The sequence below is a fragment of the Uranotaenia lowii genome, chromosome 3, assembly GCF_029784155.1.
Source record: "Uranotaenia lowii strain MFRU-FL chromosome 3, ASM2978415v1, whole genome shotgun sequence".
Lineage (NCBI taxonomy): Eukaryota > Metazoa > Arthropoda > Insecta > Diptera > Culicidae > Uranotaenia > Uranotaenia lowii.
In genome coordinates this window covers 142873572-142892557 of record NC_073693.1, presented here as the reverse complement: position 1 = coordinate 142892557, position 18986 = coordinate 142873572, and the positions used below count along the sequence as shown (strand labels likewise).

General features: G+C 34.2%; 1 protein-coding gene across 3 annotated transcripts in view; it reads right to left on the bottom strand.

Annotated features, from left to right (window-relative positions):
• The window catches only part of LOC129751183 (mitogen-activated protein kinase kinase kinase 13), a 79675-nt gene that overhangs the window by 20542 nt on the left and 40147 nt on the right, over positions 1-18986 (bottom strand). For all 3 annotated transcript variants that reach the window (XM_055746536.1, XM_055746537.1, XM_055746538.1), the window contains one exon: positions 5112-5573. In XM_055746536.1, the coding sequence (XP_055602511.1) occupies positions 5112-5573 (462 nt within the window). The remainder of the gene's footprint in view (positions 1-5111; positions 5574-18986) is intronic.

Here is an 18986-nt window from a genome sequence, read left to right as displayed (position 1 = left end):
ACCAAGCCTGCTGATAGTTTTTGTGCAAATTTATAAATTATTCAAAGGAAATTTTCCGCTGAATAACTTTGTCCAAGGCTGGGGTATGTCTTTTGGCATTGAAAAACAATAAATTCAATCGACACCACTGCTTGTGCACCCAAAATGCAGCCTCTGTGCCAATGGCGTGTAGTCAATTTCATAGCATCATTGGTACAAGAAGATAACGCGACCGGCACTGATTCGATTTGCGCCCACCGGCATTAAACTCCCAGCGCAACCGAATTGCGTATGTCTGAATGAAACAAAATAAAAACGTTTTCGCGTCCCTCCCCATCGCATCACAAGCCGAAGAAGGATGGAAATAAATACCGGCCAAGACCAGGCAGCCAGCGAACCGAGCACTGCGCGTGTGAATGTAGCAAAAGCAACAACAAAAACATCCTTCTAATTCAATCAACCGGCAAACACGGCTAAGCTGTGCGTGTGTATGTAGCAAAAGCAACAACAAAAACATTCCTTCAATTTACCGGCAAACAACACCGGCCAACAGCGTTGCCAGATTGAAAACCGGTCTAGTCCGTAGATTTGACAGAAATCTTAAAATGTACTGATTTCGATAGAATAAAACTTGATGACCTTTTTTTTTTTTTTTTTGGTCGTCAGGTAGAATTTTGATTTATCCGCAGAATCCCTTCAATTTCTTCGATAATCCGTAGAAAATCCGTAGGAAATGCTGAAAATCCGTAGATTTCGAGCATCGATCCGTAGCTCCGTAGAAATGCTGAAAATCCGTAGAACTACGGAGAAATCCGTAGATCTGGCAAGGCTGCCGGCCAAGCTGCCCGGCTTTAGCAGCTGTGTATATGTAGCGTGTGTATGTAATAGCAGGCAGTAAGCAAAGCACAGTTCTCATTCAATGGGTTTCCCGTTCCTTCACTCCCGTTCCCTTTCCCGTTTCCATCTTAAGCCCAAGGAATGCATTGAAAGGAGGCCAAACGCCGGGAAGCCGCCGTTGTACGTTTTTTGTGATTGATCGGTAACAGAAAGCCTATGACAAATATACCTCGTCCTGCATGAAGCTCGAATAGTACACTCGTTAGAATGTCGGACTGGCAAGATGATACAATTGGTGATGTGAGTTCGATTCTCACTACAGCGCCGTGGTTTTAATTTTTATTTTCTTGTTTCTGGGATGAATTATCCAATAGGAAGGAAATCCCATAAAATGTTTTTCTTGTTTCGCTTGAATGTAGTGGTCATCATTTTGGTTGGGAGCCGAGTCCTTATGCCAGTTACGGTTTTTCAAACATACCGTCTTCGGCACAGTGCACATTTCAGCGCATTATCGGCACAGAGATTTGCTAAATAGGCATTGGATTTTTGCAACCTCTTCTATGGGTGTGCCTCGCGAAGTATTGCATGAGAAGTGGTCATACATTAACTCGTAAGGCACCCAGAAGTGGTGTCAATTGAATTTATTGTTTATCAACGCCAAGATTCATACCCATGTTAAACAACTAACTTTTTTGTCTGATAAGATACGAAGTTACAGTCTTCGACAAAGTTGTTAGCGGAAAATTTCCTTTAGAGAATTTACCAATGGGCACAAAAACTATTAACAGACTTGGCTCCACAGAAAAACAAAAATGATGTTGATTTTTTCAGTACAAAATATTTAATTTTCCCATACAAACCTAAAAGTTAAAATTTACTCATGTAAACGTTACTTAAAATTTCTGCAAAAAATCATGAATGAGTAGCAAACCAAAACGAAGCTTTTTAGACCCCAGGGTTTGAGAAATTAAAAAATGATCCCAACTCAACTCAGTCTAATAGTCGAATAGTTGATTTCCAGCTTTTTCTGGATCTTTCACAGGGATTTATTCTTGATTCTGCGCAGAAAAATTTGTCAATGAGCTATTGTATTGATATCTCATAAACCCCTTGAAAGATTGTCACCAAATTTTGTAGGTCATTACATCACAAGGCAGCTTCACTGAAAATTTCATAAATATCCATCTATGCATTCAAAAATTATTCTCAAAACAAAGTGCTGATTCTTTTTCGAATTACACTCCTTACTCAATAAATGAAAATTTCGTTCAAAATTATTCTCCCAGAGTCATACCCGAATAAATTTTAATGGACTTAAATATCCATAAATATGTTTTTTCCGGCAAAGTTGTTCTACAACAAATTACGTAACTTCGTGTATAACTGTCTCACGATTTCACTAAAGGGCATGATTGGTCCAAAATAAAATTAATCTAAAAACTAAAAATGTTACGACTACTTTTTGGTACAAGATTTGTCCATACAATAGACAGATTTTTGGAATTAAGTACAAATTTGTACAGATGTTTCAGTTAAAAAAATGTTTCAGATTAATTATTTATAACGACAAATTTACGGAATTCTTTCCGTAACTAATACTTAAATAAACTCTTAATCAAGTTAGAGTTATTATTACTATTCATTGAGTGGCCACTCAATTTCAATTTTTCATTTGCCGCATTTCTCCCGTCTGTTTCCGATGGTCGTCTGGTTTGTGCTTCATCGAGAAATATTTACCTAATGATAATTGGGAAGCATCATGAAGATTTGAAACATAGAATAATTTTTTTTAAAAAATAAACAAAATAAATAAATTTAAATTCCATTGAGATACACAGATATAAGAGTTTAAGAATTCAAAACTTCAAATCAGCTTATTATATTCAGAACCAGATATCAGCACGGTGTCTCTGATGGAATAATTTTATTTTTCGAAAATTAGCATTGCTTATTTCTGCACCATTACAAAACTGGGACTTTGCCCTTTCATTTAAGCCCAAAATTCTAAATAATCCATCGGGAGGTCTAGAAAAATTTATTTTTTAGAAGATTTTTCAGCCTTTTTAATGGTTTTTATCAAAGACAAAATCATCCTTCTTACTGTGAAAACGCTTACCTTAAGTGTTAACCCAATTTTAACATCAATTGAAGAATTTATCAAATGTTTGTTAAAAACACCTCAAACTTTAATTCTTTCTCCCTTCGGGATTTTTGAAAAAATCAGAATGACAAAAAAGAATCAATGAAAAACATTAGGTTCATAAACGAAAGGTTGAAATTTATTTTTGGTTTTATATATGACACTTTACCATCTTTGTGGTACCCGTGTCTAAGGTTTTACAATCGATTAACAGTGAAAACTATTAAAACCTTCAGAAACCATCTAAAAGGATGAAAGATTTTCAACACAGATATTTATGGGAGAGTGGGGAATCATGGGCCACTTTTTTTCGTTGTTCCATAACTTCTTTATTATTGAAGATAAAATTAAAATTTAAAATGGTATGGTTTCCTACATTTTCAAGGTATTATAAGGTATTTTTTAATTTTTTTTAATAAATTATTTTCCCCAAATTCTGGCTGTTTAAAAAGCCAGTTGGCCACTAAATCCAAATTGACCAAATAACATGCAAAGTTTATGAGTTGACCCAAAACTTCATTTCGTTATTTTAAAGCAATTTCAGATGATGAAATAAAAAGGAGAGCTGTGTATGTTCGAATAGATTCCAAAACCTGGCAAGCGAACGTTTTGGCAAAATTTCTTATATAGGATGAACAAAATATTTTTCATAACTCTTCATTTGGCATAAGAAAACTTTACAGATAGGGAAAACGTATTTTAAGTTTTGAATGTGTATAAAAACATAAAAATATAGGTGGTTTAAGATGTGTGGCCCACGATTCCCCACAAGCTATGATTTGCAAATTGGTTGCGTTTGTGTGACTTATTGATGTTTAGCCTGAGCCGATGTCCGCGAGTTCGAGCCCAAGAGCAAACATCGAACACAGTTGTACCGGATAGTTTTTCAATAACGATCCGCCAACTGTAACGTTGATAAAGTCGCGAATGCCATAAAGATGGTAAAACGACTATAATCGAAACAAAAAAAAAAAAATTGATGTTTCATCGAAAATTCATTTTCCACATGAAAAATCATGACAAAACTAAGATCATAAGCGCATGAGCATATTTTTTATATGAACTTTAGGTTCCCCATCAATGCAATAAGCGGGTGTATTTTTAATTATGAAAGTAAATTTTTCTAACTTTGTTTAGCACACATCTGAGATATTAAAAGTGGCCCACGTTTCCCCATGGCCCACGATACCCCACTCTCCCCTATATTTAATTTTGATATCCAGGTGGATTATTGAAAAATTGGCTTTAATGTAAGAAAAAAGTCCAATTTGTTTCCTAGTCCCAAATATCTGTTCATTAAGATCTCATACTTAGCTCAAAATAACTAAATTTTCAAGAAAAGCTGACTTTTTCTCATGATAAAACTTTTTTTCATAATAATTTTTTTTCATAATAAAACCACACAAATGCTTATTACCTCAGATAATTCTGAACAATATTATGTGAAAGATTAATTTTCAATTAATTATAAGATTAATAAACCATCCTGAACATTTTATCACTTTGATGTCTTCTACAAAGTTGTAGCTAGAAAAATTTCCTATTAAATCATGTTATTGACATATGGAGTTGGGTTAACGCTAAAGGTAAGACAAGCGTTTTCACAGTGAGTAGTATGATTTTGTCTTTGAAAAAACCATTAAAAAGGTTAAAAAATCTTCAAAAAAAATAAATTGTTCTAGACCTCCCAATAGATTATTTAAAATTTGGGCTCAAATGAAAGGGGAAAGTCCCAGCTTTCAAATGGTGCAAAAATTATCGATGCTAATTTTCGAAAAATTAAGTTTTCTCCCAAAGACACCGTAAACACCTTCATACCTACATATATAAATCATCGATATGATCGTTCCCAGGGGACTGAGATAAACGGAGAATCATCGTCAATGATCAAACAAATTTTGCAGCCAATGATTGAATTTGTGGTAATTTGTTGCAATTTGTTAGAGAGAATTAGAAGGTTAAAATGAGAGAAACCGGTGCTCAGAGAGAGTAAAAATGTGCTAATTGTTGCAATTTGTTAAGCAGTTGTTGAATTTTGATCATTACCATTCCAAATGCAAAGAATTCTCTCTCCACTGCAATCCCTTGATCTTTTCCTGCCAATAAGTAGCAAAAGGTCGATGATTTTTGTCAGCAAATAAAAAGCAAAACTCACTTGAACTTCACGATATTTTCATGGTTCAGCTTCCGGAGATGCCTGATTTCGGTTTCCTTAACGTCCCGGACCTTCTTGACGGCCACCCGTTCATTGCGCAGCTCCCCCTGAAAAACCGCACCTTGGGCTCCACTTCCCAGCCACACCAGATCGGTAATGTCTTCGAAGGGAATTTCCCAATCATCAGTCTGTTTGTGTTTCATCTCCATGATGTGACTTTTGCCGATCAGCGACAGGACCGGCCTCATGCATCCAAACAGCCCATCCATCCAGCCGACCTGTTTGCTCGCTAGGCCCGGAACACCGCCCGGAAGATGTGGCCACCCGTTTTGACACACATTGTCATCGACGCTGCTGTCGGTGACGTTCTGGGCATCGTCTCCGCCGATAGTCTGCGCATAGGGCTGCGGTTGATCATCTTTGATACCCAGTTGGTTGAGCTCTTCCTGTATCGACAACATGCTGTTGATAAAGATAAAGAAAGAAAAATTAGATTAGATGCTGCTCAATTTAAGTGATTTTAAGATGTTTTTTAACGAAAACACACACATAGGATCTCAGTGAAACTTCCTGTTTCTTTGAAGAGACCACTGACACCAAACAATTACGAATTTCCTGAACTCTAAGCGAAGAGTACATCTTTCGAAATTATGATGGCTGGCATCTTACTAATGCTAAAACCAGCAGACCACAGAAAGTGTACTATGTATGCCATGCCCGGGATTCGATCTCATGAACCTTTGCGTAGATGACTTGCACTCTAACCACTACGCCGAAGCCGCTGGCTACATTTTGAATGTTGAATGTATTCACCTTATTACATACCGTGTGTTTAAGACTCATACTACTTGAGCAATAGAGTGGCAGCGAAAGAATTTAAAAAAAACCGACGAAAATTTGAGGCGCTTAGAATCTAAAGAGGTGTAAGTTAGGCTTGCCAGATAGTTTGAATAAAACGGGACATTTTGAGAAAAAAGGGTACACAGGATTATAGATGTTAATTTTTCGCCGGAATCTTACTTAAATTGACATATACTAAGGATTGTATTCCAAAAAAAAATGCAACACTTTCATTTGTAAATAAATAACTTTAAACTGGATGGGTAAAAATTAATGAAATTTTGAATGATACTACCTAGTAAACGGTTGCCAGAATTTTCTCAGAACGTAGTCAAATCGTGCAAATCCCGGCAATTTTATATAGAAACCTGGCAAAATTCGGGCATTTGTTTTCAAAATTGACAACCATAAATTTTGACAAAACCCAAAAATTGCTAAAATAAAAAATTGAAAAATAAATTTGTTCATCAAAATTTATCGACAGATTTAAATCGTATTTAACGCTTCAAAAAACCTTTAATGGTTATTTTTGTAAAACTAGCTTAAAAAATGTTTTGGATGCATAAACAGAAATTTTTGACAACACAATTTGTTTTTTTTGTTTGATTTGCCAAATAAAGTGAACAAATCTGGGCAAAACCCGGGCTTTTTTCAATGAAATTCAGGCATCCGGGCCGGGCCGGACGGTTCCCAAATTTGGTATTAAATATCCGGGCAAATCCGGATAAAACAGGGCAAACTGGCAACCTGAACCTAGTAGTATAATGTTGACATGTGCAAAATTTTGAGGCGATCTGTCGAGTAGTTTTGAGATAGCGTCTAATTAATAAATTCAATGACAAAATTTTTGGGCAGGATCATGCAAAATCTAGGAAAGTCCCATTGAGAGACCCCAAAACAGCTGGAAATCAATTATGCGATTAAATAAAATGATGCGATTAAGAATGATTAATTCCATGAAGGTATGGGAAGTGAGGGGTTTAACAAAGCGCCATCTGAACCTTTCAAACGGAGGAGTGGTAAAGCAGGTCAATATTTCTGTCTGATTCGCCCAACAAGCAAAAAAAAAAACAGGCCAAACATCGTTTCTTAATGATAAAAAAGAGCTGTCCACCGATAAAATAAACAAAATACTGTGGTTAAATCGTGCGCAAAATGGAAGACCTGTTAGCGGGGTGAAATTTTGAAAAATTTCGTGAAGGAAATCGGTACGAACTTTTTAGCGAACACCTGGCGGATCTCCTGTCTATTTTGTTTCATTGAAAAGCCTCGCCTGAATGTTCTGGAGAAGAACGAGAGAAAAAATTAAAGAAACAATTATATTATATTATAGTTCTAACTGTGGCTGACGATCTGTGGAAGATGCAAAGTTGTACCTAAAGGGTGATACGGTCAAAATTTGGTCAATATCAACTTGACGTATTTCTTTCAATTTTGCATTTTAAAAAACCTGAACACCCCTCATTTTTAAGGTGTGTGTGTGTGTAGAATGTTGCTCCTATTTCGATTTTGAAATTCACTCTTCAGTTGTCAAAATTCCGTCCAAGGAAGAAGAGCAGCGTATCAAAATTTTGCTTGCGCATCACGAAAATCCGAGCTACTCGCACGCAATGCTGGCAAAATCGCTAAAAGTTGCCAAATCAACCGTTACAAATGTAATTAAAGTGTTTGGGGAACGTTTGTCGACAGCCAGGAAGTCTGGATCGGGGGGAAATCGAAAACCGGAAGCCGCTGAGACGACAAAGAGAGTTGCCGGTAGTTTCAAGCGAAACCCTAACCTCTCTCTCCGAGATGCCGCAAATAAGCTGGGTGTATCGTCTACAACCGTGCATCGAGCCAAAAAACGAGCCGGACTATCGACTTACAAGAAGGTAGTGACTCCAAATCGCGATGATAAATAAAATACGACGGCCAAAGCGCGATCCCGGAGGCTGTACACGACGATGCTGACGAAGTTTGACTGCGTAGTAATGGACGACGAAACCTACGTCAAAGCCGATTACAAGCAGCTTCCGAGACAGGAGTTTTATACGGCAAAAGGAAGAGGAAAGATAGCAGATATTTTCAAGCACACGAAACTGTCAAAGTTCGCTAAGAAATATCTGGTTTGGCAAGCCATCTGTACCTGTGGCTTGAAAAGCAGCATTTTCATAGCTTCCGGGACTGTCAACCAAAAATTTTAAGTGAAAGAGTGTTTGAATAAACGTCTGCTGCCTTTCCTGAAGAAACACGGTTGTTTCGTACTGTTTTGGCCGGATTTGGCATCTTGCCATTACGGTAAAAAGGCCATGGAGTGGTACGCCTCCAACAACGTGCAGGTGGTTCCCAAGGACAAGAACCCTCCCAACACGCCAGAGCTCCGCCCAATTGGGAAATACTGGGCTATTGTCAAGCGGAACCTAAAGAAGACCACAAAAACTACTAAGGACGAGTTGCAGTTCAAGGCAAATTGGCTTTCTGCGGCGAAGAAGGTGGAAGGTGGCTGTACAAAATCTGATGGCAGGGGTTAAGCGTAAGGCCCGGAAATTCGGATTTGGAAAAGCGGAAGCCTGACTGAATATTTTTCCTGAATTTTATACTAATTAAACTTAAAAAAGAATTTGAATTTGATTTTTTAAATAAACGATTTCACCGATTTACACGCGTTTTCCCTTGATCAAATTTTGACCGTATCACCCTTTAACAATAGGCAAAATTACAGGCAAAAAATATAAAAAAACACCTACTAAAGCGATAAAGCGACCGTTTTCCTTCCATGGCACTTTCAAAGGTTTCTTATAATTAAAACGCTGTTTTGGTTGGATCTGGATTCCCGCCTTTACGCGAAAACTGTGATGGAGTGATAAAAAGATCATAATGTTTTTTGCAGAAGGTGGACAATCTGCTAAACTTGTAATAGCTTCGATAAAAATTGAGTTATTTTGAAGGTCAAACTCCAGGAAATGAAGAACGTCCACAAATATAGCCTTGATTTAGAAAATCGGCAGTTCAAAGTGTGCAATATAAAGCTTAGTTCTTTTAGAAATAAGATACACTTTCTTTTGCTGATAGCTCATTCACTAGTAATCGGACATACACAATTTTGACAGCATTTTGTTGCCTGTAAAGATTACTAACCAGCAGAAATTCCATTAAAAACGCTTTTAAGCGGCTCAAGAATAATCTGTTAATTTCGAAAAAGCTGTATCTACTGAATTGCCCTCAGTTTATTTTAATTTTTTTTGTTCCAATATGGTGGTTTTTCGAAATTCGATGATGATTTTTTTTCCATGCATCCACTGCTAATCTTTTGAAAAGCTATAATCAATAGATTTCATGAAGTAAGGTTCAACAATACAACATAAAGCAATCTTGAATTTTATTACAATTTAACAATCGTGAATTCGATTAGAATTTGAAAACTGGGTTCCTGAAATATGATTTGTCTCTTCATATTTACATAACAATGTAATCGTCAATTAAACCCACACAAGCAATAAATTAGAGAGCACCCGGGGTGATGTCTCAGCAGATTGGAATTAGTATTCAAAATTCCAATGGTCGTCGGTGGTTTATCAATGCCCAGAAATAATAACTCAAAACAAAGCACAGCGCCACCCCCGCTATGAGAAAAAGAAAGCGGCAGTGCGGTGTTTCGTTGAACCCATCTAAAATTCTAACATCTATTATCTCACCACGAAAATGACGAACAAAGCGGCAGTTTTCCAAATTTTCCACTCTTCTGTTGGGTGACGTCTCGGTGCTTGGAGGAAACTTTCACTACTTTTTTGCGGATGATTGGTTTGATTTTTCGTGAAATTAATAAAATTCTATAAAAAAAACATATACTTTCCAGCAAAATTCCTTAAATGCTGTAAAAGAACTATAACCGTAGAAAAATTAATTACTTTATCTTTGGAGAATCCGTTTTAATTTGTAAAAATTACAACCAATAAATCTTTAGATAATACAGTTTACTTGTGCAAACTGGCACATCTCTGGAATTTTTTAAAACTGTTACATCAAAGTTATTGACTTTGAAAAAAATCTATTATAGGAATACCCTCTGAATTTGTTTATTTATGTTTTGGAAATGAAAACCCTTGTGCAAAAAAGTAATCTAGCACACTTACTTGTGCCGTCAATCGATTGATTTCTATTTAGTTTGCCCCCATCTCGCCATGGTATGAAGGTATAAACCGGCCTTTGCAATAATGTATTGATTAATTCGAGACAGATAAGAACTTTCTCTGTAAGTGTTCGTTGTATGTTTTACGTTCGCTGATAAGATGCGACGAATAACATTGACTCTAGGTTTTTTTTTGCGTTATGTCAACGAACTTTCCGACAACAATCCGATTCTTCAAAGAGTATGCTATAAATAACAAGTGTTGATGTTGGGCTTAGAACAGATGAATACTATACTAGATTGAAAAGGTTATTATTTTTCTTTAAATATTTACATTATTTCTCGTCTTAAAAACCTCGTTTTGGTTCAAAATTCATCCATGATTTTTCGCAAAATTTTTAAGTAGCGTTTACATGAGTAAATTTGAACTTTTAGGTTTGTATGCAAAAAATTGAATATTTTGTACTGAAAAATCAACATCATTTTTGTTTCTTCTGTGGAACCGCCTGCTAATGGTTTTTGTGCCAATTTATAAATTCTCTTAAGGAAATTTTCCGCTGTACAATTTGTCGAAGACCGTAACTTCGTATCTTATTAGGCAAAAAAGTTATCAGCTGTTTAAAAGGGGTAAGTCTCTTTGGCATTAAAAAACAATAAATTCAATTGACTTCACTGCCGCACAGTGGTTCAAATCCTCAAAAAGCCGGAAAAAGTCAATTTTTCAAATCAACGACAACCAAATTTTTTATGTTGAAATCGAATCTTCAATATTCTAGGAACGTTATGATGTATTTAGATATTTTCTAGGACCTTTTATACACCTTCTATGAAACAAACATAACGACAACTTTAACACAAGAATTAAAAATTGGATTTTTTATTCTCAGGCCAAAACAACTTAAAAAAGCATATAAATCTTTAAAAATTTATAAATGTTTATATCGAAGTGATGTATTATAACCTTACTCAAAGTTTGAAGATAAAAAACGTCCTTAATATCATGAACTAATAAAGTTTCGCTTGATTGAAAACTCAAAATTAGATGATAAAAAAATTTCTATTTACTCTATTAATTTTTCGGAAGCAAAAATAAAGCTTGCGCTGTTGATCGCCGTGGTAAATTATACACCGTTGGATAGGTGAAAGCCTCATCAAAAACATATCTTAAAATCAGCTGTTAGTTTTTGCTATATTTTGAATATGAAGTCATGGAATGGAACGCTGTTTGGTTTAAAAATGCAAATTTTAAAATATTTATACAAAGTAAACCAAGTATTGTTTGCTTCAATACATATGCAAATTCACCTTAAAACATCAGTTTTAATACTCATCCAACTAATATACAGGAATTTAGGAGCCCATACTTACTTTTAACATAAATATTCATAACTAATTGAAAAATATTCAATTTCCTAGTATATTGCACGAATATCGCGAAGTATATTGCACGAAATGCACTGCAGTACCTCGCTAGGCACCCAGAAAAAAATCTTATTAAACATTTGTTAGTCAAATCCCTATAATGTGTTTAAAGTCAGAGTTAGAGTCAGAGATTTTTCCAAGTAAAATGTGAAAAACATGTATTTTTACTTCACTTTTTAATGAAATTAATGAAAAAAAAACCGAAGATTTTTGCAGAATTTTTGGGGAATTTCGTTGTTTGTTTTTCGTCAAAACAACGAATTTATTCCCGCAACCTTAGTTAGGCTTTGAATAAAGTGTTCTTTCATGGCCAAGAACATCTACAGTGGCACCTCTCTTCCAAAGCTAACAATGCCGATTTTTCCAGTTTCTCTTCCTTTCAAATTTCAATGAGTTCATTGAAAAGTTGTTATTTTATTTTTTTTTTATTTTGTTCTCAGGCGATGCCAAAGAAATTCCAAACAGAGCATTCTTTTTTTTCGTGAAAAGATTCTAGCAAATCATCAGATGCCATGGTTTTGCAAATCTTTAGTTAAAGACTTTAACATAAACCACTTTGAACTGTCTTCTTATTCACATTTGAATTGGGAAGAAATATGAACTTACAGTGCATTGCACAAATCACATTTTGAATTTAGTTTTTGTATCCCAATCGTAGAGCTTGTAGGGATCGAACTAAACCATGGATTTTTTTCAGATGAGTAGTAACCCTCGTCTGAGCCTCCGACACCATCTCAACCTCGCTCTCGATTCCTTGGCTATGAGATGGCTTGTTTGGTGCTTCCGTTTAGCTAACTTTGAATCGTTCGATTTCATCAGATGGTTATGAACAGGTATGTGGTGGCTCATAAACGTGAATACACCAATCGATCAGTTTCTCCAAAGTTCATTTCAATAACATAATACAAACAAATAACTATCAGTCAAAATGACTTTTGTTAGACTGGATACTGATGACAATTTGCATACTTTTGAATTTAATTTAATTTATTTATTGATACTTGCAAAGTAAGAAAAAATCCTTATAAATTATTGCAATCGGTTTTCAAAAAGCTAACTAATCTAATTACAATAAAATAAAGTAAAGCTATAACCTATACATTAATTATTTTCTCTGTTGAACCATAACATACACTTTTCACGAAACGTCGCAAGCGAATTAAGAGATTTTAAATCGTTAGGAAGAGTATTCCGAATATCAATACTACGTACGAAGGAACTATTGCCGTAATGTGATGTATTATGGCTGGGAATGAGAAAGTTAAGCATACGTCTACTTCGTAACGGAACTAATTTTTCAAAAAGGTACTGTGGTTGGGCGAAACGTATAATTCTAAACAAGGCTATACATGACCGTACTTTTAAAAAACAATTAAATTTACATCCTATCAAATTACTCTGAAGATGAGTTACTCTTGAAAATCTACCTAGATCATAGATCCAGCGAATACAACAGTTCAGTGCCATTTTAAGTCTATAAATGGATGCTGCAGATGCATTCAGAAGTAATTCGCAAGCATAAATGAAATGTGGATAAATTAGGGTTTTGAACAGACGAAGTTTGATACTACTTGATAGCATATTGGCCGAAACGCGGAGGGTACGAAGGCAAGCATAGATGTTACCACATTGAGAATTAATTTGTGCATCCCACTCAAGATTATTCTGAATTGTCACTCCTAAGCTTTTGATAGTACTTACAAAGTTTATTGGAACCGAATCTATGAACAAATTAGGAATTTCGCGATTATCACGTTGTCTCCTGATGAACATTGCATTAGTTTTTGCTCCGTTAATTGGTAATAAATTGTCTTTGGACCACCGATTAATTCGCGAAAGATCGGTATTTATCAAATCTCCCATTTCTCCGTTTGTAAGTGTTGCTGAACAAAGGTAGATCTGGACATCGTCGGCAAACATGTGGATCATACAAGATTTTATTGTTTCTGGCAGATCATTTATAAACATTGTAAAGAATAGAGGCCCTAAGACTGAACCTTGTGGCACACCGGAAAGGACAGGTAAAAAACTTGAAAAAACATTGTTAACACGGTTTGTTGACGGTTGCTCAAATAAGATGCAATGAGGTTTACAGCATTTCTTGAAAAATTAAACCTGTAAGACAATTTTTTCAAAAGTTCAACATGGGACACCCTATCGAAAATTTAAATCCAAAATCATTTAAGGGTCACAAAGGACTGTTCGCGAATCGGTTGTAAAATTGTTGCAAAAATGGGAATTGATTTCTGAACAAGTATTATTAGTTTCAAGTGAAACTGAAGATTTGCCAGTTACTTTGATTTTCTTTAACTTGTTCCAGAGATCCTTGCTACTGTTTGATGAAGAAATATTGGTTGAAACAAAATCTGATTTAGCTCGGTTGATCAAGGAAGTGACTTTGTTACGTAGCCTTTTGAAAACTACTCTATCCGAATCCAAACGGCTCGATTTCCAGATGCCATATGCTGTATCTCTTTTCACCATTTCATTTTGAATATTTCTGTTGAACCAAGGTTTTTGATTATCAAGCTTCTTTTTAACAAGAGGAACATGATTATTTAAAACATCAATAAGTTTTAAGTTTAAGAAATCGAGTGCTAAATCGCTATCGTTCATATCATATAAGAGATTCCAATCGACACTTTCGAGGGTACTAATCGCAGATTTCGTGTTCAAATGGTTCAAATCCTTGTAGTAATATGATCGCATGTTCACCTAGACAGGTTCAGTGAACTAAATATAATATCGTGTTTTGAAAAGTTAGGAGCAGAGACTTGATTAAAGTTTAATACTAAATCAGGATCATTTGAAAATATGAGATCTATCATTGAAGCACCGTTTGCATGAAAATGAGTTGGTTCAGTATTAATACAGCAAAATCCAAAATTACTCATGACACTTTTTAAATTCCTACTTCTGGTATCAGGTTTCCTGTAGTCTATATTAAAATCGCCAATCAAGATTGAGTTTTCATATTGCAGAGATAAACTAGTCAATTGTTGGAATATTGTATCAGAGCAGTCGTTTTTTGGTGGATTTTAAAAAGTGCCTATCAAAAGTTTAGAATTATTGTGACGAATTTCAGCGAAAAGATACTCTGTGACATCTGCAGATCCAGCAGTAAAATTTGATTGGCTTAATACTTTAAATTTAAGATCAGCTTTCAAGTACATACACACTCCACCTCCTCTCATGTATTCTCGATCATTTCTAATTAATTTGTATCCTGCAATTTCAAGTATATTATCTGAGGTATCCTTTGTCAACCACGTTTCACTCAAGCACAAAATATCAATCTTGCTGTCGATAAGATACATTCCAAGTTCGTTTAATTTACTTAAATTGCGAGCACACATGCTTTGAATAATTAATATTTTGGAAAGGTCTCAGAGGTCGATTTTAACATCTACAATTTTGTACCCCCGCTTTAGTGAGACACCTCTTCACCATATTCACTATGCTTACGTTCCTATTTTTTTTAAATTGAAAATTTGCGCATTTCCGAAGTATTCACGATACACAAAAAAAAGCTTTAAAAAATAGTGCACAATTTACTTCAAAATCATTCGGTAATAAATTTAGAATGTAACAAGACAATTGTTTTTACAAAAAATCTATTGCTGGCTATAGTGATGAAATATGGTTAAAATACTGCCGGGAAAGTCGTTTAAAATTTTTATTTCCGGTAGATTTGTAAAAAGTATAATGATTGATAAGGATCTTCTTCTATTGATAGAGTACCAGAGTTTAGGTGACAAAAACTCTGGTTTTCGCCGACTTCGAAAGCCAGAAAATAGTATTTTCGTTTGTTTACTTCGTATTCTAAGGTCTCAACTAACCGATTTTACATAAATTTGATTTTTATGATGATCCTGTAATGTTTTGGTCAGATTTCGTCAGCCCGGCTAACATCTCCGTGGAAACGAATTTCAGAATAACAAAAATAACAAAATCCAGTTGATTTCGAAGCAGCTAAATCCACCAACCAAATTGTCGTCCCCTGTTCAGAAATATTAAGTTATAAATAAGTGGAAATTTGAGAAAAAAGCTTGCTGTCACCTAAAATATTGATAAGACGACGTATTAGTGAAAAAAAACTCACCGATAAAATGAATGAAAAAGTGTACTTCAACTGAAGGGAGATGCCAAGAATAAAATAGGAATATTTCGTTTATTTTTTTTTTTTTTCATAAGATAATCTTCATTTACTTCTCAGATAATTTTTTTTTAAATGAACGGTTTTTAAGATACACCAATTCATAATTGACCCATGTCTTAAAGAACTAAGCTTAAGATGACGGATTCTGAATATGAATTCCGGCATATTTATCTAATTTTGTAGTCTGAATTTTCAGTCCGACCGCAAAAATGCATATCTTTATTTGAACTTTCAATTAGAAATCTTTATCCCAATTAGAAATTTACTTTTAAAATTTTGATTTGTGTGATGAATGTACATATATGATTCCGAAACTTCTGTAACTCAATCACTTACTGTCTGAAAATTTCAACATTTTTAATCTTAAAGAAGAATAAGATTACTAATAAAAGCACAAAAAACCATATTAGAATCACACAAAAAACTTGGTTTTTGTTTCACCTCTTGTGCATTTATCAATTAACCAAATAACATGTTGATCACTTAATTTCAGTTTTTTGTTTCCCGCATATTTCCCCGCGTGATATAAAGAATTCACGATTTTCAAAAGTTAAAATTGAGCTCAATTTAAACAAAATATTTTAGAAACTGAAGAAGATAAGTTCCTTGATGTTTTTCTGTTTGTCAGCAGCCGCAAACTCAATTATAAACAGCTGAGTAAAGTCACATAAAAAACTCATTATTCAACTTATTTAAGAACAATCTTCGACCATAACACCTTTGTGAAATGAAACTTTGCTTTTCATGACAATTAATTAACCTACTACAGATGAGTTAGGAATTACTTAATTTATATCACCCTTTTTACGTTCTTATAACACTACATCTAATCTTTTCACAAAATCCATTGGATATTTTGGGTGAACTTTTCAAAATCGTCCCCCGTTTAAATATGTTCTTAAATATGTATTTCTGCCTATTTTTGCAAGTTTTAAATTCAGCATAACGTGTAACTCTAAAAAATAATATGAGCTAGTGATTAAGTTTTGAACATCATTAATTCTGGACTAGGGTAAAATAATTTAAGTTATAAGATAGATATTAAGCAGGGATTTTAGTTTTGAAAGTGTGGATTCAGTCAAAAACTTAATAATTTCTATGTATAAATTTACATCACAACTAAAAAGTCACAACATTTTTTTTTTAATTTTTCAACTTCTTTCTTCATCCAGATGTTTACGTCTATTTTTTCCATTCTTCTATCAAATAACGCTATAAAAGTTAATTATCAAAATCTCAATGTAATCAGGCTTCAACAATTATTAAAATTTATTCATTTTAAAGACATTTTCTTTGCAATTCACTGCAGTACACAATATCCGTGAGCTAAAAAGTAGTTTATGCTCGATCAGGGCCACAGAAAGAACCGACTCATGGGGAGGGGTTTTGGTGACTGATTTTTACCTAACCACGAATACAAAAAAAATTAAAACTTGTATCTATATGATTATTTATTTTTAAGTACTCATTAATAGTTTTCGTATTAAATCGTCACTTCAGAAAAGTGGTCCTTAGCCCGAAAGGTGAGCTAAATTTTCATAATGAAACCCTTAGAAACAAAATATGGAATTTGCTTTCAACGATGGTAAAATTTTTGAATTTGAAAACAAGCCCAAACTCAATTGCAAGTTCCAAGTTTTTGACCATTGATGAAAATAAATAAAATTTTCCAAGAGACAGTAAGAGATAAAAAAAATTCGGATCAAATTGGCTCGATGTAAACAAAAATTATGATTTTATTTTTAAATTAGGCTTTAAAAAAACTGCAATATTAATAATGTTAAACAATACATTTTGATTTTTTTAAATATAATTTGGGATATATCAATAAAAAGTAGAATTTGAGTTAATTTGGGAAATTAACTCAAATTCTACTTTATATTTGATCTTTTTCGATTGATATTTCTCGGTGATCATTAGTAAAAAAAAGGAAAAGGAAGCAAAAGGACCATTAGGAAGTGCGGGGATCAAAATAAAAAAAAAACTTTATATTTGTGATTTTATGATGATCACAAGGTTAATCATTTTCTGAATTTTAAACCTGAATTCTGAACCTGATTTCAAAAATTGAACTTTTTTTTCCTGTAGGGGAGAGCCCACTGCGACCAGTAGTTGATCTATTGTGGTGTTTACCCCGCGTTACTATATGCTGTCAGGTGCTGTTGATTGGAGTGACAGTTGATTGCTGACTAAGCATTTTATCCCAATCGGGTATATGAATTAAAGATGTATGATATAACCTTTTTAGGGCTGATATGCAACCATATGTCTTGTGCGCTTATTAACTTTGCCCCAAGTACACGCTCTCTCCTATTTAGGAGGGCGCAGCAGTTGCATAGAAGATGCTCTGCAGTCTCTTTTTCGAACCCGCAGAACCGACAGTCATCGTTCAGAATTATGTTTATCCTTTGAATTGAACTTTGAATTTGTTTCCGAATTTCTATACGTTTTCTGAAATGCACAAAAAATACGTTTTCCGAATCTAAATTCCAGATAAGAATTTTATGAGCCAAGTTTTAGAACCCTCATTTATGATTTTTTATTTAAATTCTGTAGTGCTTGTTTAATCTTAATTCATTATTTCAACTATTTATTTTAATCTGTTTTGTAAATCTGAATTATTATGTGAATTTAAAATGATGAATCTAAATCTAAGTTTTCAATTTTGAATCGCCACTTAAGAGCTTTAAATGTGTTAGAATAAAGTTAAAAACCTTGAATTTGAATTAAAACAAAAATCCTTCATTTTTTCATATTCGGAAAACTATTATCAAAACGTTGAAAATGCATACGATTTTCTAAAAACATGATTCAAATTTGATTTGGAATGCAAAACCGAATTTGAACCTGGAACTAAAACCAGGAATTCGAACTAAAAATCAAGAATCCTAAACTTGATACAGCATCAGAAATACGGAAATATGTAAAAATACAATGCGACTCTGACATTTTCATGCAATTCCCCGAAGGGTATGCTATCCTTGAATAAAAATTTTGTCATGAACATTAGGATTCAACAAGTTTATATATGGGAAAAAAAGAATCATAATGAATTTTATCGGTTTCGAATCGAATTTCCAGGTTTTTTCCCGGATTTTACGGTTCCATTTTCAATGCCCTGTTTTTTTCCGGTTTTCCCAATTTTCAAGTTTCGCTGGCTATCCTGCAATTTCAGATTTCGTGGTACGCTCTTCCGTTTTCATTAAGAGGAACTTTTTTTGCATAACATCTGAAAACAACTCTGTTTAACACATTAAGGACCACGAATAAATCTAAGCTCGAGAACGCAAAAATTTGGCATTCTCTATCTCAGAAAATACTGGACCAAATTCTACTAATGTAATAT